The sequence below is a fragment of the Lobosporangium transversale genome (assembly GCF_002105155.1).
Source record: "Lobosporangium transversale strain NRRL 3116 chromosome Unknown BCR41scaffold_45, whole genome shotgun sequence".
NCBI classification, from domain to species: domain Eukaryota; kingdom Fungi; phylum Mortierellomycota; class Mortierellomycetes; order Mortierellales; family Mortierellaceae; genus Lobosporangium; species Lobosporangium transversale.
Genome location: NW_019029023.1, coordinates 33183 through 58693, shown reverse-complemented (window position 1 = coordinate 58693; position 25511 = coordinate 33183). Strand labels below are relative to the sequence as shown.

General features: G+C 40.5%; 6 protein-coding genes across 6 annotated transcripts; 5 read left to right on the top strand and 1 right to left on the bottom strand.

Annotated features, from left to right (window-relative positions):
• Positions 1–5474: 5474 nt before the first annotated feature.
• BCR41DRAFT_360813 (hypothetical protein) lies at positions 5475–6801 on the top strand (the record flags this gene model as incomplete). Its single annotated transcript, XM_022025422.1, has 2 exons — positions 5475–5856; positions 5988–6801. Coding segments are annotated over 2 exons (1121 nt in total), but the record flags the coding sequence as incomplete, so codon positions are not given.
• A 1660-nt stretch (positions 6802–8461) lies between these two features.
• Positions 8462–9953, top strand: BCR41DRAFT_296188 (hypothetical protein; the record flags this gene model as incomplete). The annotated part of the gene is made up of 4 exons (XM_022020429.1): positions 8462–8865; positions 8957–9540; positions 9640–9823; positions 9866–9953. Coding segments are annotated over 4 exons (1260 nt in total), but the record flags the coding sequence as incomplete, so codon positions are not given.
• Positions 9954–10010: 57 nt separating this feature from the next.
• On the top strand, positions 10011–10556 carry BCR41DRAFT_412736 (hypothetical protein; the record flags this gene model as incomplete). Its single annotated transcript, XM_022029477.1, has 1 exon — positions 10011–10556. A coding segment is annotated over one exon (546 nt), but the record flags the coding sequence as incomplete, so codon positions are not given.
• A 540-nt stretch (positions 10557–11096) lies between these two features.
• On the bottom strand, positions 11097–14577 carry BCR41DRAFT_400046 (hypothetical protein; the record flags this gene model as incomplete). The annotated part of the gene is made up of 5 exons (XM_022029113.1): positions 11097–11135; positions 11279–12273; positions 12364–12500; positions 12824–12904; positions 13772–14577. The coding sequence occupies 5 exons, from the start codon at positions 14575–14577 to the stop codon at positions 11097–11099; spliced, it is 2058 nt and encodes a 685-aa protein (XP_021877573.1).
• A 5387-nt stretch (positions 14578–19964) lies between these two features.
• BCR41DRAFT_311570 (oligopeptide transporter OPT family) lies at positions 19965–22237 on the top strand (the record flags this gene model as incomplete). The annotated part of the gene is made up of 2 exons (XM_022021039.1): positions 19965–20022; positions 20142–22237. The coding sequence occupies 2 exons, from the start codon at positions 19965–19967 to the stop codon at positions 22235–22237; spliced, it is 2154 nt and encodes a 717-aa protein (XP_021877572.1).
• Positions 22238–22811: 574 nt separating this feature from the next.
• On the top strand, positions 22812–25484 carry BCR41DRAFT_425068 (hypothetical protein). Its single transcript, XM_022030529.1, has 3 exons — positions 22812–23223; positions 23413–23635; positions 23751–25484. The coding sequence occupies exons 1-3, from the start codon at positions 22842–22844 to the stop codon at positions 25456–25458; spliced, it is 2313 nt and encodes a 770-aa protein (XP_021877571.1). The 5' UTR covers positions 22812–22841; the 3' UTR covers positions 25459–25484.
• The last annotated feature ends 27 nt before the right edge of the window (positions 25485–25511 follow it).

The following is a 25511-nucleotide window of genomic DNA, read 5'->3' as shown; positions in this document are numbered from 1 at the left end:
AATAGATTCTGAATAGCAAGACTAAGCACTAAACAGGAATATATTATGCTGTCTAAGTTTGCTTCTATTCTGTTGGTTCAGTGAAGAAAAAGAAAAGGAAAGAAAAAAAAAACGTCGGTGAAAACATTAAAGAGAGGGAGCAAAAGAAAAAAAACAAGCGCGGGACATGGCCTATAATAGCCTCTATCAGGCACACCTTTACACACACAGCTTAGTGGCTCTTGGGTTTTGAATGGTCTGGTCCAGCCTTTTTGATGCTGTGAACAACAACACCCTCACTAGACCAAGAGGAGGAGGAAGGGGAGATATTCAACGCATATCCAAAGCACATCCAAAGCACATCCAAAGCATATCTAAAGCATGTCAAGCATACACACATGTGTAAGGATATAAATGCATATATACATATAAATATATATATATAAATACAGATATAACATAATACTATTCAAACATGATCCATTCAAAGTTTAAGAAACACCCTGCTCCCTTATCGCGCATGGACTGAATATGGAAAGTATATTTTCAGGCACCAGCACCCAAACAAAAAAAAAAAAAAAAAAAAAAAAAAAACATTATGCGGCATTCAGAAAAGAAGAAATCAGGGATCGAACAAGAAAAAAAAAAAAAAAAAAAAAAGAGAGTCGAATAGCAGTAACGTATCCATCTGTTGTCCCTGTATACTGCATCACTTTTCACCCATTCTCAAAGATGTTTTCATTCTTTTTTCTATCCCTTTTAAAAAAAAAACAACTTATTGGTGATAATCCAATATGGTTTGGTTTATGTATGTTCGTGTGAATGGGTGAACGTGACTTGGAACAACGGTAACTGAGAAGATCATTTAGCCCTGTCACATAGTAACATAGCCCTTTCATCGATTATGAAGCTGCTTAAATTTTCCAGACTAGTGAAGACAAAGATCATGCATGTGAACGTTTCGATAACCTCAAACCGTTACGATAGTGGACTTTACAACAAGAAGCACCACAATAAATAAAGGAAAAGAAAAAAAAAAAAGTCTAGGAATTGAAACACGAGTGCATTCATGATGGAAGGGGGTTGTATAAACAATTGTTAATGTATCATTTAAAGTCAAGGAGATGATCAATGACTTACCAGCAGATGGATGAAAAGCAGTTAGTGATCAAAGCAGGATAAGTGAAATATGTTTTGGTGAAGTGGTCTGGTCCAGCAAGCAATATGTAAAAGTATATATAAATATATATATATGTATATATTTGTATATATTTGTATATGCGTACGTATTAAAAAAAAAAAAAAAAAAAAAAAAAAAAGGGACAGAGAAGAAGAGAAGTGGAATGTTGTCGAAGGTTGAGATATGCGTTATGTATGACAAAGAGAAGGAGATTGAGAAAGAAACAGAAAGAAAAAAGATGAACAGGGGGATAGAAAGGCGCAAAAGGGCAATGGGAAAAAAAAAAAAAAAAAAGATAGAGGAAAGGGAGGGGTAAAGAGAAGGGGGATCAAGAGAGTAATTGACAAATGACAGGTCAGAGTACAGGAGGGGGGAAAGGGCATTAAGGAAAAGAGAAACATTTTTTCTGTTCTATTCCATCCATTTATTTTGCGCTGTTCCTTTTCTGTTCCTGTTCCATCCACATGCCTATCCTTTACTCACTTTACTACACGTACTACAAAACTAGCAACTAGCACACATACTCTCTCTACCTCTCTCTTCTCCATCATCCATCATCGTCCATCATCATCCATCATCATCATTATCAAATACCTTTTTTTTCTTTTTTTTTTTTTTCTTTTTTCTTTTTTCTCTTTTCTTTTTTTTTTTTTTGTTTCTTATTCATCACCCATTGGCCGGCTCCTCTTTCAGGTCTTATGCTCTGCACTTCAAACAGAACGACTCACACCCCTCTGGACTCGATCCTGCGACAGATCCTATTCAACACACAAAGGGGCAAATCGCTCTGCTCCAACAACAGCCCTGTTGCTCTAAGGTTTGGTTTCTTCACTTTGACTCGTGTTCCAATCTGCTTCTACTCTTCTTCATCCTAGATCTCATCCGTAGTCCATACACCCTCGTAGTATCTCTTTAATAAAGAATAAAACCTCTCTATATCCAATTCCTAGTCTATACCGTGTTTCGAAAGTCAATGCATCTTTGCATCAAGATATTAAGAAATGGCGGCAAATTAAAAATAAATAAAAAAAAAATCTAACCGCCCATCCTCCTATTCTTGGCTCCCTATCAAGAAAGTGCACAGATGAAAATATCAAAAACATAAAGTCAGTAGGCTTACTCTGCTCTTCACTTTTTATTCTCATTCTTATTTCTAATCCTCATTCTTATTTGCCGTAACGAGAATAAGGTGCTCAGGTCAAGTGTAACCAATCTTCAATTCAAACACAAAATACTGTCGCCTCCACATCTTTGTTGTCGGGCGAACAGCTGGTTAAATCCAGACTAGCTTTTTATCATCGTAGCACCCTTGTGATTCCAAGCAAAAGAATGAGGAAAGATAAAAAAAAAAAAAAAAAAAAAAAACATTTATATCTTCTCCATTAATCACCAGTGCCTGATTAAAAACTAAATTACCATTGAACGGAGTTTGTAGATTGGTGAATAGAAATGAAGAATGATCAACACATGAAGAATGACAGAGCAACAGAACTTCAATCATGCTCACGTGATGGACACGCCACCACAACACAACATCGAGTTTGGGCCAAGTAGATCAATAAGCTCAATATAATTTCCTAGTAGAGCTTTGATCATAAAAACTATGTGAGTTAAAGGAGGGCAAGGCAATGGGAAAAAAAAAAAAAAAAAAACCTTGTCATTGGATATTGCAAGCCTTTGATGATAGGATAAAAGTATCGCTTCATACCTTATCGATCTTCAGGTTGATGCATAAGGGCTTCTGGTATTTCAGCGATATGACTCGGTCAGGCTTTTTTTTTTTTTTTTTTTTTTTTTTTTACCTCGCCATCCATGTTTTTCAACATTTCTCGCCTCTCTCCTTCCTTAGACTAATAACAATCACTTCAAACTTCTCATTTCTTGGCTTTACAATTAAAGTTTCATTGTTTGTTGTACGGCACACACGACATTGGTTCTAAGCAAAAAAGCAAGTTTGTGGCGAAGCGAAGACCCTTTTAAAGTTCGTTTGACCTGAACCTTTATGTAGATGTAGGCATGATCGACACCACTTCCAGTAAAGACATTGGGACTGTGCCCAAAAATACCGTCGCTGAATTTCACCGACATACACAGTTTTGTTTGAAACAAGAGTTTACAAGAAAGCTGAAAACTGGGAAAGGATTCACATTCAGTAAACTAATCTAATTGAGCTTAACAATCACACGGCTGCAAACGGGTGGGAGAATGATAATGCTGTTTGGTTGTTGACCTACGATATGCTCCTAGCTTATTACTAGACATAGCCTATTGAAAGTGGATGAAAAATCCCGTTGATTATAGCCTTGTTTACTGTCTTGGTTTGCTGCCATCTGTTCCTCTCGTGGAGGATAGCCTCGCATTGTCGGAACAAGAGTGCATTTCTGTGTGATCCTTAATAAGTAGAGAACGGATACAGAGGCTTGGCACCACATGGTTACGGTGTTCATACAATGATGGGATTAGAACAGGGAGTTACAGGTACAGGCTCTGTGTACCTGACCCAACTATGGTCATTTCATTATGACCCTTATCAAGAACAGCCTCGCGTTAATTATTTGTCCACTATTGAGGGGAAAGCCTAACTGGTAATAGTGCGCTCTACCTGAGTAACCCCGGACTTGAATGATCTTGTTTCAGCCCTCCACAGCTTTAACTCTTGCCTACAGGACATGCATGACTAATCTAGCGGTCATGTCTACTGTCAATTTACTTTTTGTCTCCAGGGCAAAGGTTTGAGGCGCGAGCATCTTCATGAGCCCGTGTCAGAGCGCTTAAGGCGATCTTGTGAACAGCTCAAGCTCAGGCTACGAATGCCTTCCGCCTGCCGACGAGGGATCAATTCTCTATCGTACCTCGGCTGTACATGTAACGCGGGCGTATTTGAAGCTTTAATCGCTCTCAAGGCAATAGTAAAAAAATGATACTCTATCGCATTTTTAAAGAAAATCTGTTTTTGCATAGTCACCAGCATTGCGCAAAGCTGACGCGCGTGCTTGTTCCCACTTTTATTTTTTCTTAAAAAAAAGGCCTTGTGTGCAAGACGTCTCTGTTGGTGCAATTCAACATTCCAGACAATGGACGTCCGCTAAAATGCATAACCACTGATGAAAACATGTGTGTGTATTTGTGTGTTGGCGACTCTTCAAAGAGAATCAATCCTGTTTCACATGCTAATCTTTTCATCCCATCTGCTAATCTACTAATCGACTAATCTATACAATTTAAATAACTTCTCACACAGACAAGCACGGCCTTTCCTTACTCCATTTATCCCTGCACACTTCACACTTCACAATTCGCACTTCACAATCCGTACTTCACACTTCACACTTCACACTTCACAAGCAAACCAACTCCACCTTTGAAACATAACAGTCCCTTCGCTTTTTTTTTTTTTATTTATTTCAAGTTTCATCCAAATTATGGAGCGTATCACTGTTGAAATCAACTCGCCCACTCTACCTCCATATCAATTCTTGTTGACAATAGAGCGACAGTCAACAGCGCGGCAACTCAAGGAGTTGATATGGCAGCGTTTGTACAAGCCGCTCTCTACCTCAACTTTTAATGATTTGGAGTTGTTCTGTGGAAAGTCATCCTCTGCCTTGAACGATACAGATACATTGGACAGTATCTTGGTAGAGTCGATAAAAGATCTTACTATCCTATCGTTCTTTTTTTGAAGACATCTTCCCATGGACATTGAGACGTTCTTCTCTTAATGCTCCGTCTTTTTATTTTTATTTTTATTTTTATTTTATTTTATTTTATTTTATTTTTTTTATTTTTCTATAGGAGGGTAACAATTTCCTACCTTCGTCATCATCAACCACAGCGGCACTTCAGTTGACAGTATATCTACACCGTCAAGTCTGGACAGGAACTGGAACATTAACAGGAACTAGAACAGCGGTGGTTAGCCAGATAACAGAACCAGTATCTCCTTCGCCTTTACGGTATATAAACATCAACAACAATAACAACAGCTATGACGAACAGGCCAAAGCATCCTATAATGTGTCTTCAAAAAAGAATGAAGATATTGAAAAAGACAAAAAGCCCGCGAATTGTGCTGTTGGTGATCCAAGAATAGGGTTGTCCCCTCCCTACACCTTATCACCACATTTAATGGCAAATTTGGGTCAGTACCAATACCAATACGCTTTTGTAAAGTGAGTAACTCTTTAATATCGAGTCGAATCGTAAATAATTGTTTTGCAAATAGCTCGCTCGCTTGTTGATTGTGCTGTACTGACCATGGACTTTCTTTTTTTATTTTTTTTTATTTTTATTTTTATTTTTTATGCGTTCAGTGGGATGCCATATTTGGTGCCTTCATATCAGCTTCCTTTTCAGCAACAGCAGGCCATCTTCAATGGATCTTATTTACCTCCTTGGACAGCAAGTCTGGATGGTGGCTTTATAGGCATGCAGCACCAGCACATTGGTAATCAGGCACATGATGCAGCAACAGGAGTGGTAAACAATGGTGCGCAGCAACAGCAACAGCAACAACATCAACATCAACATCAACATCAACATCAACATCAACCACAAGATAATGCACCCCGAGATCAACGTAGAGGTGCTGCATTATGGCTTATTTTGAAACTAACAATTGGTGTGTATATGTTTGGACAGAACGGCAGCATCGAGCGACTTATCCTGTTGTATCTTGTAGCAGCTGTCATCTTTTTGTAAGAAAGCTCCGCCTCGAGCACGTTATACTTTGTTGTTGTTGTTGTTGTTGTCGTTCTTGCTATTATTTACGCGACATAGATAAAGGTGAAAAACTAAGAGGCATTTTTTTTTTTCTTTTTTCGTTTAGGCAACAAACAGGACGCCTCCGGATTGTTCGCAGGATTGCTCGCCCTCACCAAGAGCCTCCGCCAGAGGCTCCTGTAGCTGCGCCAGCAGATGTAGCAGAGAGGCCCACTGGTGTTTCTCAAACAGCATTGAGGACGGGAGCAGTAGAAGATTCATTGGCGTCTTCTCCTTCAGTCGAAGGGGAATCAAGCAACAGTAGCAGTAACAAAGTTGAAAGCAAGGAAACTGTTGAAAAAAATATGGTAGAGGGAGGGAGACATCTGATAGAAGCTGACTCGGAGCAGCCGACACTGAAGCAAGTAAAAGAAAAAGAAAAAGAGAAAGACAGACCAGATGAAGTAGTAGCACCAAAGCAAGCATCTATTGAGAAACAGGATAGAACAAGCCAGCGGGGTGACAACATCCGTGAACAGACTACATCTCCTTCTTCTACTTCTGCTGCTGCTGCTGCTACCTTTGCTACACGACCGGCTTCTCGAGGTTCGCATGAGTATGAGCATGAGCATGAGCATGAGCATATGCAGCCACAAGCACAGCAACAACGACAGCCACAGCAACAGCAACAGCAACAGCAACAGCAACAGCAACAGGAACAAGTAGATCAGCAGAGAGTGTCAACACTTCAAAAAGTGGAACGTGCCTTAGTCACGTTCGTCACATCATTGATTCCCCCGTCCCCAGCAGAGATCGACCAAGCGGTTGCAGAGGCTAATGCTGCAGCAGCCGACCGTGTCTTGTAAATAGTTTATTAAAAAAAAGAAGAAAAAAAAAAGCGTGAAGAAATTTAATTTTTTATCATTTTATTTTATTCCAAGGGTTCTTAGACTCTTTATTCTGTTAACTATTAAAAAAATAAAAAATAAAAAATAAAAAATTAAAAAATTAAAAAAAATAAAAAAAAAATAGAAAAAGGTATCCAGCGGATAGTATCACTTTGAATACCATATGTACGATATACCTTGCTGGTAAATGTCACTGTTTTTCCAAAAATAATAATAATAATAATAATAATAATAATAATAATAATAGTAATAGTAATAGTAATAGTAATAGTAATAGTAATAATAGTAATAACAGTAATAATAATAATAACAGTAATAATAATAATTAAAAAAAATAAAAGATGACTGTAATAAATAAAAATAATAATAAAAATAAAACTAAAAATCAAAAATAAAAGTAAAAAGTAAAAATAAAAAATAAAAATAAAGATAAAAAGCAGTGTTTCGTCCATACTTAAATTCGGTAAAATAAACCTGTGATACAAAATTTACCTAACATCGATATTTGCAAAAGTAAAAAATCCGTAAGTTACTTACCGGTTTCTTACCTCTTTATACCGATTTCTTACCTCTGCATATATGCATAACTTGCGCTTGGTTCTTATATATATATATATATATATATATATATTTTTGTATCCTATTTTTTACATCGCATTTCACTTCATTACTTCACTACTCTCCCTGAGTTCAAGGTGAGGATGCTTCCACACTTGGTTTTGGATACTATAGATTTGTAGTAAAAATAAAAAATAAAAAAAAATCCTTTGTATTTTTGTTTTGCTCCTGAGGCTTGGAACAAAAAAGTGCTATATCGTAGATTTGCTGTGATAATATTCTGATTGCTTCTTTCTTTACTCCTTGGCCTTACTTAGTCGCTTCTCTTCCGCTTCTCTCTCGCTCCTTGGCCTGCCTCTCTTGGTCACCTCCTTCTTCACTTCTTGCACGGCGCCTCTCTACAAGCAACCCGCGATGAATCCCAGTAACGCACACCCGCCGCCCCATAGGGTTTACTACCAGTTCGTATACTATTCTATATACTTATAATTAAAAGACCTTATTACCAACGCCAAATCCAAATATAAAATTATCCCGTGGCTGTCCCTCATATATCTCTTCATATCTCACCTTTAGCATAAAGGGCGAGCGCTGGAAAAAACACACGGCAACGGAGGTGCCAGTGACTCCTAAAGCTGCTACATCAAAGCAGCAGGAGGAGTTGACTATTATCGACGAAACTTCTTTTATGTGTCGTCCAAAGGATGATTATCTACTCGAGATATTTAACGTTATGAAAACAAACAAAAAATCACTGGTACAGCTTCTATTAGATATATTCAATTCGGATGATCAGAACATCAAAAGAAGTGTCCAGAGCTTTTACAAAAACAAAGGCCCTGCCTACATAGTAAAGGTCTGGGGCTTGCGATTGAAATTCGAAAGGCCTTACAATGAATATGGCGATTTCTCCAGGGCCGTAGCAAATATTGTCGTTGAGGGTGCAATAGACGAGCTCGAGCAGCTCACTTTGACCGACGATCTGAGGCTCCCAGCCAACAACCTGTCCCCCACGGTGGTTCAGAAATTTTCATTAACTTTAATTGAAAAAAAATTGGCGTCAGCACCCCTCCTCTTTAAGATCATTTACAACTTAACGCGTGTCAATCATAGGCCCACTAAATACGCACCAGCAGTTGCTGCCACCATCTTTAGCATGCTGGTGAAACTCCGTTCTCAGAAATCGAACTATTTGCAAATGATGATGGGGCTTCATTTGCATGCCTCGGGATGTCCGAAGCGTGTGATAAATTTGCTCGCTGCGTCTGGTATGTCAGTGTCGCACATGACGATCTGCACAGCCCTTAAATCATTAACGGCGAATTCACTCGAGGAAGTCCGCTTCCAAGTTAAGAAACGCCATTTTTTCCTAGTGTATGATAATATCAATATTGCTAATCGGAAGTATGACCAGCGCAGTAATAACTTGGACTCCTTCGACAATGGGACCACCTCAACCATCGTACTTGGTGAAGATATTGACCCAGACCAAGATGTAACCGTCCCCCCTACCATTTCCACCTTTCTTCTCGAGCAATTGTATGCTAGGTGAGGAACAGGCACAAAAACATGGGTGAAGCACATAACAGTTCATTTAATTATTTTGCTAATAGTTCTAATAATGCCGTAGAGATGTCATACAATTCCATTTGATTGATGTACTTCAGCGACATTTCGTTACCTACGGTACCCCGATCAGCATTCCTTCAGTGGAGCCCCTCGAAGTCCAGGAAACTAAGACATGCCCGTTGCGTTCGTTGGAAATTGACCAGGCTACTATATCGGGCAACATTGAGGTCCTTGAGAAAACTATGAGAGACGTCCTTCAGTTGCCTGAAGAGTGGTTCAACGATTATACGAAAATCATAGTTGCGGGGGATCAGCTTACGATATCCAGAATAATATCCTTGCAAGAATTACGTGCAGCCGATACAACAAGCTTCAGTCGGATGCAATGGGCGCTTCCTCTAATACAGCTCTTTCACCTTCAGATGGTTCTCTGCGGTACAATCCTTCGTACTCATTATGGATCCTTTTCGTCTCCAGGGTCACTAGGTTTTATTATATCTATGCTGGAACGCAAGCGTCTAGGTATGGATACATCAAATTTTCACGCCGCAGACGAGCTAATAAGGCACACTTTCGATGCAATGGTCAGGCGACTATGGGAGGTCGAGTTTAGGCTGGAAATCAGCGATATGAGAGCTTATGAATGTGGGTTGGAAAGCCATGGCAAATCGGGCAACGGGCGAGTCCAAATGTTCGAGAGAGTCAATGCCGTAGTCCAAAAGTGCCTGCGCAACGCAAACCGAGTCGCCATGGAATACAGCAATGCGAACGCGAACGCGGTCTTGTTCCTCAGAGACACCCTTGCTTATATTGAGTTGGGTGCTGCCATCAAGGCCGGGGATGTTGGGCGGATAAAAAATGTGTTGGAAACAATAACTGTCATGTTTCAAGCTGGAGGAATGAAGAATTATGCGAGGGAGCTCTTGCGGTTGGCATAAGGGATTCACCACGGCTGGTCTGAACAACGGAGGAAGGCCGTTTTAGCTTCATTGCTGATAAATACGAAGGGCAAGGAGAATGCATGGATCCCAACGGATTTGTATCAGGAGCATAATAATCTGCTGATTAAAGTCATCCATGTAGCGAAGGGAAGCAATATGTCCTGGGATGTATTGGCCAATTCAATATCAACTAATGTTCGTCTTTTTTCAAGGCTCAAATCAATATTCGAGAGAGAGTACGACATCGTTCCCACCAGCACTCGACACTCGCCAGTTTCTACGAATATAGACATCATGAGAATAGTAGCTCATCTCCGGACCTACAACATTCTCGGCCGAGGTCCTTGCTTGGGCTGCGACCATGTTCCGATTGTTAGAGATTTGTATTGCGAAGGCTTTGAAAAACTGGAAGGAGGATGCTTCCAAGACTTTATGGAGCAAATCTCCAAACAGAATAATGCTGATGATATGGAAGGCACTCTCGCGTGTCTTTCGGCAGAAGATGAGCAGACGGAAACTTATATAACGTCCTGTTTCCCTGGAGCCGAGCAGACGGATGTATACAATAACCCAGATATGGATATGATGCTGGATGATGAGGACGATAGGGATGATGGTAAGGGTAGTGAAGATGGTGAGGATAGTGAGGGTGGTGAGGATGGTGGGGGTGAGGATGGTGAGAATGGTGAGGAGGATGAGGAGGATGAGGTATATTTATGAAAGTGAATAAAATCCTAATGTACAGGTGCTAGGGCCGATCCAAAGAGCCGTACCTATATAGTCCCAGTTTGCATATGTCGTCGTGGTTTGACTAAAAGATCACCGAATATTTTATATTGTAGCTATCTCTCATTTTTGCGCTAATACTTCGTCCTATACCCCATCTCCAGCTTCAATTGTGTTCCCATTTTGGTGTAATAGTTAAGAAAGACAAAAGATGATTTTATTAAAATTATTAAAACAAGCCTTTTTATAGGCTTAAGGCTATATACTGTCACATTTGGCCATATCCTCACTCTTACCCATAGCCCTCGGCTTCATCAGTATATGTCTTGCGATAGTCTCCGCTGTTTTTGCCGCATCATCTCAGTATCTACCCTTCATTGCGTCTTGTAATGATTGAATATAAAAAAAAAAACTTAATGTCGGCTATCAGTCTCATCGAACATCTCATGAAGCCCTTTGAAAAATGTAATAGCCATATGCATTTTCTATTCATCATCATTTTCCAAGCTATCGCTACTATTTGTCCGGATACTTTTACATCTTTTTGAGTAATTTGGTGAGCCAGATCTGGAGCTACAAGGAGTCAGAAAGGTTGGAGGAAAAAAGGAGGAGGCGTGGTTTTCATTTCGGAATGACTTTTTTTCATTCGATCCATCATAAATCAGACTGGCATGTTTTTTGAGGCATGCTTGAAAGGATAGCATTCCCCTTATAACATGAATGATCGCACTGATATTCCAAGTAGGTGGGATTTCGAGCGGCTCAACCTTGGAAAACCGGTAATATCGGCCATCAATGTAGGATAAAGAACAAAGTGTTGCACTAGCTCCATTAATTAGTATGCCAAAGGTAGAAGCCTTGCCTCTGGTTATTGTCGGCTCTGCAGCTTTCATACAATTGCTATCGAACATGTCCTTTAATATTTTGGCTATTTTTCGTTCATCCATTAACGATTTAGTTGTATTAGGTCCACGGTTGTCATTGCTGGCCTCCACTACCGCTATTTCTACTCCGGACAATGTTGACTTAAATATAATATCGCACTTGCGTCCAGTTACTTGTTTGGTGCCCAAACTCCTTTTGGTGTTTTGCCTTCCAAATGATGAATATGAAGTTGTTTCAGCGCATTCAAATTGAAGATTGCTGGCGGGGTTGCAAATTAGACGAAAGAAGGGGTACCATATGTTGCTAAGATACCATGTCTCTTTTTCATTGTCAGGAAGTAGATTTTTGTTAGCAGCGTACAAGGAATGAAGCTGTAGTAATAATCCATATAGGCATTTCATAAAGTTGGAATCATCTTTGGTATGAGCTGGATAAAGCTCCTCCATGGTCCTCCATCCTGATGAAAGAAGCTGATCATAGGCGTCGAGACCCGTGTCAGGATCTGATGAAGGTAAGGATGAATAGTGGTCCAATATATGTTCTATCCAAGTGTCGCACTTTATGTTAATATTGGTCAAGAATCTCTGGTCGGCGCTATTGATTGATGAAATCAGCTTGTCTCTGTAGATTTCGGGTATATAGGCAAGCTCAGAATGAATGTCTTCGGGCTTTAAATCAATTATAAAAGAGTGAAGTACTGATTCCTTTTCTTGTGCGACCGTATACGCGAAGAGAGCAGAGTCTACGTCAAATACTTCGTCAATGTGCTCCATGACCCATGCGGCCCCTTTGTATTTGTTATAGCCATTTCTAAAAGGATCATCCTCTGTAACGGTGGTCAAGTCTTTTTTTTTTGTTAAAATTGAGTTCGTTTGTTATTGCAAATACGCATTTAAAATAGGTTATTTTACCATACCAATTTTTGGGAATTGAATGTCGCGCAGGTAGATGTCTTTGAATTCATTAATGTATTCAAGGCCGGGAATAGGATTCTGTTGGAAAAGCTTGATCCATGTGTTCCAGTCTGTGATATGGCGCTTGATGCTGCTGTTGCTCGAACAATTATGAAATTTAATATAGCTTGAATATTAAATTTCGCCGAATCGCCAGCATTACGGGTTTGGAAGTATAGTACACCAGGATGTGTGGAAACACCGTGGCTCTTGAAGAGCTCTTCGATGCTTATATCAAGATGATTGGCCATCCCCTACATGAAAAAAGTAATGGTTAGCAACCCAATGTAGTAATGAAGTACACACCTTCCATTACACCCTAAAGTGAAGTACACACCTCCCCCTTCAGGACAAATCCCCCTAAAGTGGAGTACACACCTCCCCCTTCAGGCTGAGGGAAAATACATTGGATGCTACCATTACCTTGACCAAACTGTGTACTTGTAGAATATTGGAGTAGTTCGAGTTGAATATTGAGCTGGCTGAAGCTGAAGCACGGTATTTCTGAGAATAAGATGAAGAAGGTTTTCAATAAGTAAAAGCATAAAAGTGTAAAGCTGGATAAAAGTAGAGTGGAAGCATAAAAATAGAGAGAGGAGAGGGGAGATGTTCATCTTTAACATGTTTATATAGGTTTGTGTTTTTCTTTTACGATTGAAACACACTGATGAAAAAACAAAAAAAAAAATTAAAAAAGGGTGGACGTGTATGAAAACTATAGTTAGATTCGTGTTCGCACTCTGGGAATTATATGAGATAAACAGACATCTGGGAATCGGTCTGGAATGTTTAAATAAACTTAGAACATTTTACATGACAAAAAAAGGGGGTTTTTTTATTATGGTCTACGAACATTGTAACGGAATAGCGCTACTGATGAGAAGATTGATGAGAAAAGAACAGTTTATTTTTTCAGGCCAATTGAATCGCTTTATTCTAAAATCTACAGTACAACATTGGCAACAGGACAGGTCTTCCTGTGCCGTTGAGGGGCTGCCCATTTCGATTAGACATCACAAGATTCTCCCATAAGAAAAAAATCCACAGTAGGGTGTCCGTCAAATCTGTACGTGTCAATGGCCAGTGAAGAACAATCAATCCTTTAATTTTCCACAGACTAGATTTAAATAGGTATGTAGCTAGCTAGGTAAGTTATGTGGTGTAAACACCACAGCATCATTCCATCTCAGTTGCCATTGGGCTTCCTAGTGTTACGTTCCGAGGCTTGGAAGTGAGGTGCACTTCCATTTTTATTCATAAGATCAGGATTTTTGTGACGGTCATGGCGGGTCCTTAATAAAGACTCCCGCCTGGGAACGATAATAAAAACAATTTTTGATCTCCTTGACCGGACAATCAGAAACATCTCACCTAGGTGTGGCAAAGTCTAAAGAAGTCATATTTTTAAATGAAAACGTTGGCCTTGCGGTCTGCCGAACTCTCCGAACAGGACCAGCCTGATTAACATGAGAGTCCCTAATTTGGAGCTGCGGCGGCAGGTTTGAGCGACCTTCATTATCAATATCCTCGTTTAATTGAACAAGCATGTCGGTGAGCTCCTTTAAATGTTTGGGAAAACAAAAAGTCCAGCCGCTGAGATTCATTATTGATTTGGCCGTCGTAACATTGCCAAACTTTTCGCCCAACTTATTGATCGCCACAACCGTTATCACACAAGTTTCCCTTAGCCAGGGCTTAACTGGCTCAAAATCCCTTCGGAACACTGCCGATCTCCAATCCTTTATGGCTCGCTTGGCAGCTTCCTTCTGTTCTGCCGTTCGACGAACTCTCGGTGTGACATCAACGCGGATTTCATTGCAACAAAGTTGCAGCTGCTCAGGGATTCTATGGCAGTTATCGCAACAGTCTTCATTAGGTGAGGGGTTATTGCCGAAGATACTATTAAGGACTTCCCGCCGACATCCTTTAGTCGTAATGTAATTGGCGAGATCGTTATCTGGGAACCTAGTATCAGTGGACGGTGGGGGTACCAATAAAATACCCTCACCTCGAAGCTTCGGATTGCGAGCCGCACGCCCAAGACGCTGCACAAGAGCTAAGATAGATTCTGGACACTTGTACTGCACAACACGGAGAACATCGCTAATGTCACATCCCATCCCGGCTGCTTCCGTAGACAACAAAATGAGGAAATTGCCACGCTTAAACCGTTCCATGGTCCGTCGCTTGTAAGGTTCGGAGAAGTCGGCATAATATTCAGCGATCTTGTCCTTTGCTGATTTAGCCAAATGCTCATACCAATATTTGATTTCGCGCTTGCACTGGAAGTAGACAATGGTTTTTTTGAGATCATCGAGGAGAAATTTGAGGTGTGAAAAATATTTTCAGATAGATAGTAGACAGTCGAAAAGTAAGTGAGAATAAGATGTGGGTCAACACACCACACCCATGGATTATTTTATTCATTTCTGGTAGAGGGGCTTGTACCAGATAGCTACATATCTATCTATAGGACAACATGGATTCTCATGTCAAAGATTTGTCGCGTCTTAGTGTGACGCGTTATTGCCACTAGTTTCTACAGTTCGGCCCCTTCACTATAGGTGACTGAAAAAGGAAATGAAATTTCCTGTCACCTTTATAAAGTGAAGAGGGATGGGAACGAGCCTATACAGAGGTAAGAAACCGGCAAGAAACTTACCGATTTTTTACTTTTGCAAATACCGTAAATTTTGTATGTCACAATCGGTTTATTTTACCGAATTCAGGTATGGAGGTACATCAGTACAAAACACTGATAAAAGACTACACAAGACCCACGTTGCATCTTCTTACTCCTAGACAGAGTAATGTCTAAATATATAGTTAAATAGCTTGGCCTGCCCACGTGGCCTAACCCCCAAAATTAGTCACAGTGTCACTCTTCTGAAAAGGAAATGTGCTCGTTTGTTCCTAGAATTCATATTCCCTACAATTGGGATGCTTTCATAGATCTTCTGAATCGCCTCACTTTATACCAATCTTTGGACACCCAAAACCTATCCAATAATGTCTCCTCAACTATTCCGTGGGTATAGTCAGCCACCCATATAACAAAGGCAAAGTTTTGACTGACAGCGTTTTAGATGATATCAACTGGGCCTACGGTCCAGTCCGCATTGGTTCATTGCAAAAGTCTTGGTCAGGGGTCGAGAGGATAGGTATAGTTGATGATTTATTAAAAAGTGTTAAAGCTCTATTTAAATTATTTATCAATGGAAGGCTCTAGATTTTGGGCGAAGCTGTAAATTCTAGTATATTCTATCGCATTCATTCTTTGTATTGACTTGTGGAGCTGGTCTTGCTGGTCTGGCTGCAACGGCTGTGCAAGTGCTGTTATATCATGGCAGTGGGACGGTGACCTGATGGAATCAGCTCATGCAGAGGATGAGAATATTCACTCTCGTTTGATGCAAGCGTATCCTGTGATCCCAGATGGGTGATATCTGACCCTATTTATTGCTATAGTGGCTCTCTTGCTTGTTACCTGTATCGTTTGGGATGATATCCCCTGGTAGGCTATCCTCTCGGCTCTAGAGATCTCTATCTTCTTTGGCTCTCTGATATGGATGTCGTTCAAGCGGTAACAAATCAGTAGCCAGGCCAAAACACTGTAACAAAATATGTGATCGAGAGTATATTTCCCAGACGTGCAATTGCAAATGTGGCCCTCAAGATATGTGGGTTTGTCGTTGATGTGCAATCCTTGACCTTCTCTTCAGATTTGAAACTGGGTCAAATCAGATAGTCCCGCCTGGTATGGTATTTATGGCTCGACTTCTCTCAACTGTCATCTCAAGATTGATCAACTTGACGGCTGCATTGTGGCTAGCTAAACTTGTTCTAATATCTGTGCTCATGAGCTAAAGTCTTTGGGAATAAAGATAGTGCTCTATATCTCCAAGTCCCAAGTCCATTAGGGATTCTTGGTTGGCATTATGCTGCAATTTCTGTCCTGGTTTTTGCCTCGTAAATTTTCTAATGTGACCTGGCTTAAAGATATTCATTAACTTGTGCTCCTTGGTTGCGATCTCGAGCATGCCTCAGCATTGCCTTTTTCCTATACCAATGGTTTGTTTCTTGTTTACATTTCTGCAAGTCTATTAAGACGGTATCGTTACAGCTGGTGATTAAGTTGTAACCACTTGATCTCAGCTAAATTGGCTATTTGTGGATTGACCACCTTTTTTGCAATCTAATCTTGGGAAGGAGAAATGTCTTGTTGACGGGGAAGCCCAAAGGATGGCAATTATGATCATTATCTGTTGAGAGGCGCGAACTACTATAGTGAAATTTACAAAATCCTTAAAGGCATACGTGTCTGTCCGTATTCCACCTTCCACTCACTCTTTTAACAGTGTACACCTGGCGTAATAAACCTGAAAACGAGTGCCCTTTGAAAAACAAAAAAGTCTTTTTTGGCGTGACTCAAAAGATGCGCAAGGGCTCACTTTTTTGAAACACGTAGAAAAAAAATAATAATTATCCGAGCGTTGTACAAGAACAAACAAACACAGGCACATGCAATGATGCATGATTAAAAAAAATAACCCTCCTCCCTTCGTATGGCAAAGCACAAGCACAAAAAATCAGTGCGCAGGTAAAACACAACGTACTGAGGGCTTTGGTCCAAGGTCCATGGGCATCCGATGAGACACGGCCATAGTTTAAGAAGTAATGGCAGGATTTTGATAGGCTTGACAAAAAAAAAAAAAAAAAAAAGGCCTGCATGAAACTTGAAAGAGTCGACAGTCCATGCAAGGAAAAAAGACGTCCAAAGAGACTTTTTAAACAGGGCACCTGCACGGTTTGTATGTTTTACACCTTTTTTTTTTTTTTTTTTTTTTTTTTTTAGGAAATAGCGCACTGGCCATATTATTGGCCTTTGACAATGGGTGAACAAGAAAGAAGGGACAAAATCCCAGTTCGCAGTCCATCTTATTCATGGAATATCTGGGAGAAAAAAAAACTAAACGAAGACTGCCGCCTGCGGAGCGTCAGGTAAACAGGTCCTCACTTTTTTTTGTGTGTATTACATGTCTTATCATTATGCTTCTCCTTCATGATGTGTACTTAATAGGACATTCATACATTACATGGGGCGCTAGAGATGGTGATTGTATTGACATTTTCTTCAACTATCAATGCTTGGTGTATGCGGCTGTAAGAGTAATATAAGGTGCGGGTTAGGATGCCTTTGGAATCCACTGTAGTATACAGTTGCAGCGCCGCTTCTAATCTTAAAAAAAAAGGCGCGAATGGATCATGGTGCTTTTCAGCGTCAATGTTGATTTCTAAAAAAAGAATAACCAAATTGGCGTCCAACATTCTTCCAGGCTGCGCCGTGCATTTGAGAAAAAAAAAAGGTTAATTGATTTATTAATATTTGTAATAAAACAAGGAGTGGCGAGACAGAAAGAATGACTAACCACGCGAGAGCCAGGGAAGTGGAAAGACTAATGATGGAGATTAAACTTCTTCGGGTACAGGGTGCATCATATCCCAGGAATTTGTTTTTTTTAATCAATTGAATATCTAATGAGCATCTAGGCATCATGGACACTGATGTCAGTCATGAAACAGTGAGGAGAATAAGGGTGAATTAAATTTCGAATTTTTCAGGGAGTACACAAAATTATTCAAACTTTAAATGTGTTCTTTGTCCTTGCTGCACCTTCAATGCACAAAAGTCATCAGTTGAAGCATCTTTATTGTCTTTCATGATTCTCGATCTTTTTTTTTTATGATATTACGAGAAACATGGTGTATGTGGGAGAGAAAACATCATTCAGTTGCTATACTCCTGTCTCTATTCAGTTTCTCATCACTTTAAGCTTTGCTTTTAGGGAGATGATCTCTTATGGACTGGTACAATAAAAGCCATTCGGAGATCTAGACTATGACAGATGAATCGTCCAGATATAGGCGTGTAGTGAGAATGGCGCCGCAATTATTCTTTTGACAGAGAGGCGAAACAAGCCTGGTCACATTAAAAAAAAAAAAAAAAAAAAAAAAAAAAAAAAACAGAGTTCAGAGCTCATAGACAAGCACTACTCATGACGCGGCAAGAGCTCAACTTTCAAGGTATTTCCTTCATTCTAACGCCCGACTCGACCCCTGGAAGTAACGGGGAAGATGAGAGAGAATCCACTTTGTATCCAAAGTTTAATAGACGCGAAGTGATGCGCCCAAAAAAGAAACTTCTCCTTTAATGACATGCACGTTTTGGTTGTTACATCTGTGATTTATGCAAGCATTCCAATAAAGGTTGTTCTCTAAATCTCAAACTTTACTCAACAAGCTCTTCGTAGCCTTCATTCTTTTTTTTTTATGTTCTTTATAGGCATCATTCATTAGTAACTCAGCATGCCATCCAGGAGTAACAAACATCTTTATACGCTTCTCTACTTTTTTTTTTTTTTTTTTTTTTTTTTTTGCTTCTAAGCATGCGGGGCTATTTCCCTCTCCCTCGCTTTAACTCAACACTAAGCTGATGATTGGCCTTAGCACTGCTCTCAATATTCAACAGCCGAAAAATAAGTTTATCTCATTCATTGTATATTCATTCATCCCTGCACCATTACCTTCGCTACTGTTCTCTGTTGTTCTGAACTGCACTTTATACCCCTATCCGGCTGGTTTCCCCTCCGAGATTTTCTGTATATTTTCCACCCAAGTTATGAATAAACATGGCAAGCGTGTGGATACAATGTGAATTTTCTTAAGCATGCTTGATGTTTAGTTTAATATATTTATAATACGATAAATTGTGTTTATTCAACGTTCAACATGAAATTAGTGAATAAGGGAGTGGCGGGCATCACAAAGAAAAAAAAAAAAAAAAAAAAAAAAAAAAGTGAGCCATGTTTACTGTTTACGGAAACATGGTTTGCTTACCTGATGGTCCTTTTTGAATGTGGATTCAATAGAGGAAAAGAAAAAAGAGAGACAACTCCGAGCCCTGTGCATGCAGTCTTGTAACATCAACAACAGCTGCAGTACTTTATTTGTGTTGCAGTAACAAGGCATGCACACACAACGCCCGAGGAATGATCTTCGCGTTTCAGATTGTTGACATCTTGTCCAACACACATACAATTCACCCCTATCTTCATCTTCCACCCGTATAAATACCGCTTCATTGCCCACTACATTTCATAGCGTTTCTTCTAATCTTTTATTATCCTCCATCTGCACAGACACAAATACGTCTTTCTTTCATCTCAATTGTTTTTTATTCTTTATGTCTCTACTACCTAATTGAGCACAAGGCAATTAACCATCTAATTCATTAATCCCATCAACCCATTAAACCTTTTAATCTTACTCTCCTACAAGTGCTTTTCCTTGGTGATGCCCAATACACTCTATTTCATTTAACGACAATTCCTTTTCCCTTTTCTGTAACAACAAATATTAATAACAAAACTCATCAGCAGCCATTCCATTCAACTCTCGCTGAGGGTTTACCTATTTAACCATGGACAAACAAGCATACCTTAATGAAAAATATGATATCGATGATTCCCATCTCCATGATGATATCGATCTTGAGAACAAGAATATGCAAATAGATGAGGAAGATGATTCTCCCATCGAAGAAGTTCGCGTTACCATCTCTAGTAAGCCCTCACTTTTCCTCTCCTCTTTGCTTTATTCTACTATTATACTTTTTTTTTTTTTTTTTCTAGGGGTTTAACAAGGCTCTTTTTTTTTTTTTTTTTTTTTCTTCCTTTGCTAGATACTGATGATCCAACCCTCCCATACAATACCTTCCGCATGTGGTTCCTCGGTCTCGGCTGGACCTGCATCATCTCATTTATCAACCAATTCTTCTATCTCCGTTATACGGCTGTGACTGTCGGCTACTCTGTTGTGGCCCTTCTCTCATTACCCATGGGTCGTTTCATGGCTCGTGTCCTCCCTACACGCTATTTCAACATCTTTGGGTTCAAATTCACATTAAATCCTGGCCCTTTTTCCATTAAAGAACATGTTCTCATTGGTACTATGGTGGCTTGCAATGGTGGTACAGCCTATGCAGTCGACATTGTGGTCTTACAAAAGGTGTGGTACAATTCTGAGAAGCCCTTTGTTGCGGGGATGTTGTTGGTTTTGACAACTCAAGTTACGGGTTTTGCGATCGCGGGAGCTCTTCGTCGATTCTTGGTTCGACCTGCACACATGATTTGGCCTCAAACGCTGGTCTCTGCTTCCCTTTTCCGTTCCTTGCATGCCAGTTCCGTAGACGATGGCCATATGTCTAGAATGAAATACTTTCTTTTAGTCAGCATGGGTATGTTCTTCTATTACTGGCTCCCTGGTTACATCTTTCCAACCCTAGGTGTGCTTTCAGTTCTCTGTTGGATTAATCCTGACAACGTGGTGCTGGCTCAGTTGACGGGATCCTATGGCCTGGGTATCGGCACCATTTCCTTGGATTGGGGTGCTATTTCGGCCTATGTTTCTCCCATGGCCACGCCTTGGTTTGCTCAAGTCAATATTTTAATTGGTTTCATCATTGTCACCTACGTTATCTGCCCTTGGGCCTACTATACCGACCTTTGGAAGTCCAAGAATTTCCCTATTGTCATTGCTCAGCTTTATCAAGATAATGGCAGCTCTTATAACATTTCGGCTGTGATGGATCAGAGAGGATTTTTGGATGAGAACAAGTACAAAGAATATGGTCCTCTTCGTATGGATTCGTTCTTTGCTATCAGTTATGGCATCGGCTTCGCTGGCTTGACAGCGACAATCGTCCATGTCATTCTGTACAATGGTCGTGAGATTATGGAGCGCTGGAGATACTCTCGCCTTGATAGCGAGGATATTCATGCTCGCTTGATGAGTGTCTATCCTGAGGTGCCCGACTGGTGGTATGGTCTCTTGTTTGGCGTCATGTTTGTCTTGAGTATGATCACCTGTGTTGTCTGGGATTACATGCCCTGGTGGGCCCTGCTGCTTGCTTTGGTCATGGCCTTGATCTTTGTTCTTCCAGTCGGTATTGTGGCAGCAATCACAAACCAACAACCATCACTCAACATCATTACGGAGTACGTGATTGGATTCTTGCTTCCTGGCCATGCGATTGCGAACGTGACCTTCAAGACTTATGGTTTTATTGTTAATGTTCAGGCACTCAGCTTTGTGGGGGATTTGAAACTTGGGCATTACATGAAGATCCCTCCTCGAGCTATGTTTATGGCTCAGCTGGTCTCAGCCATGATCTCCTGTATCATCAATTTGGCCACCGCTACTTGGCTCATCAACACCCGTGAGAATATCTGCACGGATGAAGGCTATCCTTTTACTTGCCGTACATCTCGTACCTTCTACGCTGCTTCGATCATTTGGGGCGCAATTGGTCCAGCCCGTGTTTTTGGAGATGTTGATGGTGCGATCTATGCCCCTGTTCAATGGGGATTCGTTGTGGGAGCTGCATTGCCCCTGATCTTTTGGTTCTTGTCTCAAAAGTTCCCCAATGTTTCGTGGCTAAAGTATGTGCATTGGCCCGTGTTGTTGGCCTCGACCTCAAATATGCCTCCAGGCCTTCCCTACATGTACTCGAACGGCCTATTCTGGGGTTTCATCTTTTCCTTTGTCTTGAGAAGGTACCAATATGGATGGTGGGCAAGATACAATTATTTAACGGCTGCAGCCTTGGATACTGGCATGGCGATTTCAGCCTTGTTGATCTTTTTTGCACTTCAGATGTGGGAGATTAATATGCCATTTTGGTGGGGAAATCCAAACTGGAGAGATCCGGACCCGAATGCTGCAGTATTGGATCATTGTTACCATAGTGGATCCAATTTTTATGGCGAGCAGCTCTAAAAAATCTCAATGTAGTTAGTTATTTCCTCCCTTTTTTTTTGTTCATAGATATCGTTTTATTATTACTATCATTGTTATTTAGTATTGCTTAAACATGTTGATCATGTTTTTGTTTCTTTTCTTTCTTTTTCTTTTGTAAAGACAAAACCATAATGAAATGGATTCTTGCGCATATATTAAAATCCATAAGCAACAAAAACACATTTATGCTATGTATTTTGTCTTGATGAAACTTGAATCTAAAATGCGATAAAAAAAAAAAAAAAATCTCGATAGCTATCCTTGACCTGGAGATGGTTTACTCAGGTACCAACGAACCAATGTCAGGTATCTATTACTGCCGAGGAATTTAATCGCCAATGGCATGTTTAAAGTGGCAACGAGGTTGGTGCGATATGAACTTGATTGCGGAGAGCGATAGAAAGATTGTCGATATTGATGGTGGTTAAGGTATAGTGTTAAGGACTTAGTTGCACCATTACTTTCTAATGTTAATTAAATAGACGACAAGAACGTTCAGATTTTTTTTTTTTTTTTTTTTTTTTTTGGAACAGCTGCACACATTCATGCAGTTCATCTTTCTCATCTGGACCTTGACATAATTATGGGAGACCCTGGCAATTTCCTGTCTTCCTTCGTCACCATCTCTCACAACATCATGACTGCCCGCCGGAGTAAACGATACATTCTCATCCTCGTCATTCTTGCTGTCGTATTCTTGACTTTGACATTCAGCAATCGCTCTCGGGATGTGCTCGACTATGGTGGTTATCTCGGTTTGGACAATAACCAGAGTGGCCCGATAAAGAAGCCAACAACTGAGCCTGATTCATATTGGAGAGGCAAAACAGTCGTTCAAGAGATCATTCTTCCAGAAGCCACTTGGACCTGTACAGACGATCAACTCCCTATCAATGAAAGGATAACCAAAAACAATCGTCGTTCTCGACAGTGTGTTGTACAGAACCTGTGTGTGGATCGAAAAGGCAAGATTCTTCTCCTGTTTTCATCCCAGTCCTACACTCTCCATGCATTTTTTTTTTTTTTTTTTTTTAAAGAGAATGGTCTAAGAGCAAAAAAAAAAAAAAGAAAAAAAGGTAAAGACCTATTGCACTCTGCAGTTGATTGAACGAAAAACCTTTTCTCTTTCTTTCTTATTTTTTTATAATGAATAGGTGCATTTATTCGTAAAAATGGCATCTTCCGCAAAAATTTACCCGAGGTCAATCTGATGTCCTCAGATGAAGAGTCCGATGTCTACTGGCAACCCCGTTTGGAACGTTCATGGAGAAAGACAATCCGGGCACATTACGTAAACGAGACTTTGTTTGTCCATGGATTGTATTCACCTTATCACTTTTCACATTGGTTGTATAATGGCATGATGCCTCTTTACAGGTAAAAAAAAGAAAAAAAAAACTCTAATTAATTGCTTATGATTGATTAAAAAAAGAAAAAACCTTGTCTTGATAATGATTTATTTTGACATTTATAAAAAAAAAAAAAAAAAAAGCACAATGAAGCGTTTTGGAGGCACAAAAGATTCATGGTCATTACGAGCAGGTCGCTTCAAATATGATCCAATCGAAAGGCAAGGATCGTGGGAGATGGAGCACTTCTTCCAATCTGGCAAGGAGCTAGTCCTCAACAAGGAGGAGATCTCAACTGCATTTCAGAGTTTACCCCCAGCAGATGCACCCATCTGTTTCCGACGAGCTGTCATAGGTCTTGGATCTCAATGTGCGCTCGATTACTGTGAACACAATATACCTACTGAGGTCTATAAACATTTCAGAGACGAGATCGCACAGTATTACTGGTCAACGCCTCAGGTTTGGCAGAACCATTTGGAGACAACACAGAAGGCTATCCTCAAGCGCCAAAGGTTATCATCAGTTCAACAAAAGGAGCGTAGATCATATTCGCAACCACAGAAAAGAACTAATAACAAGAGGAATGAAGAGCAGAGCAGTCATGCCAAGGAGATGTCGTTATCCCAATCAATCACGAAGCGACAACAGGCTTCTGATAAAGAGAAGCCAAATTCACAGTTAAGATGTCTGGATCTCGCACGGTATTACAACTTTAATGGCGCTGGACCAAATCATGGTCTTGAGAAGGAGGAATCCTCAAAAAGAGTTGGACAGCTACAACCAGATGTAGTCGATGCAGAGAAGGATTATATTAATCTATATGCTGATGTTGGGAAGAGCAGCAAGCGTAAAGTGATCGTTGGTATTATCCAGCGCGAAAAGTCGAGGCGGATCATCAATGATGAGTCTTTAATCCAAAGTCTTGTCCAAGCAGGGTTCCGAGTCAAGTGGATGAGTTTTGATCATGGTTGTGGGCTGGCAGAGACGGCGTATTTGCTTCGAGATGTCAACGTGTTAATTTCGCCTCATGGAAACGCAATAGGCACATCCGTGTTCATGCCCAGTTATGGACCAATCCCTACTTTGATCAGCATTGATACCTCACGGTATTGGGAGCCTTGGTTCAAGCATTCAGCCACAGCATTGGGCCAACGATTCGTCAATGCTGTCTGTGGACCTCACAACTATCCGGATGAAGCGACCAAAGAGCGATGTCCGTTCTATAAGGATGTCCAGGGCGCAAAACACTTTGTCGGTCATCTTGTCTTGGGACTTCCTGAATCAATACTCAAGTCTGATGAAGAGAAGAGGGCTATGGAGGGTGAAGAACTTGAACAGCTTCGGAATCAGCATCGAGAATATGTGGCCACCCATCCAGAAGCTCAAAAGCTGGCAGAACAAGAGCTGGATGTCCTCATTGGACCTGAAGTACCTCAGGACTTGATCAACAAATATGGTGGAGATGATACTTGGCGCTTCTTGGGTAACTTTTGGAAGGCTATCCCTCGTTATGTAGATGTTCCTCGGGTGCTGAAGTTCATCGAAGGGTTGCAGCAGGATTTGGAGGAGGAGAGGAGGATGGAGGCAGCAATGAGAGAGAAACGACCTAATATGAGCTCGACAGATGTGTCAAGTGCGATGTATGTGAGCTATGTGAAAAAGGGGCAAGCCTGTGGATTTGAGAGCTGTGGGTACATTCTAAAGCGGAATGTGATGGATGGCAGAAGTGCCTTTGGCAAGCATTCAATCGACAACATCACCTTGTGGGGACAGCCCAGAGCAGAGATAAAGACCTTGCTGCAGGGTTTGACAGAGGCGGAGCTTCAAATAGGATGGAAGATTGAGTAACCAATGAAACAACAATAATAATAGACTTTTTTTTTTCTAAGTTTTTTTTAGCT

What these genes read in the sequence shown, in the direction of transcription:
- BCR41DRAFT_425068 (XM_022030529.1), top strand. Translation starts at nt 22,842, where the DNA reads ATGGGAGACCCTGGCAATTTCCTGTCTTCCTTCGTCACCATCTCTCAC. An exon ending in CCTGTGTGTGGATCGAAAAG is followed by an intron (nt 23,224 to 23,412) that starts GCAAGATTCTTC and finishes TATAATGAATAG; the next exon opens with GTGCATTTATTCGTAAAAAT. An exon ending in GGCATGATGCCTCTTTACAG is followed by an intron (nt 23,636 to 23,750) that starts GTAAAAAAAAGA and finishes AAAAAAAAAAAG; the next exon opens with CACAATGAAGCGTTTTGGAG.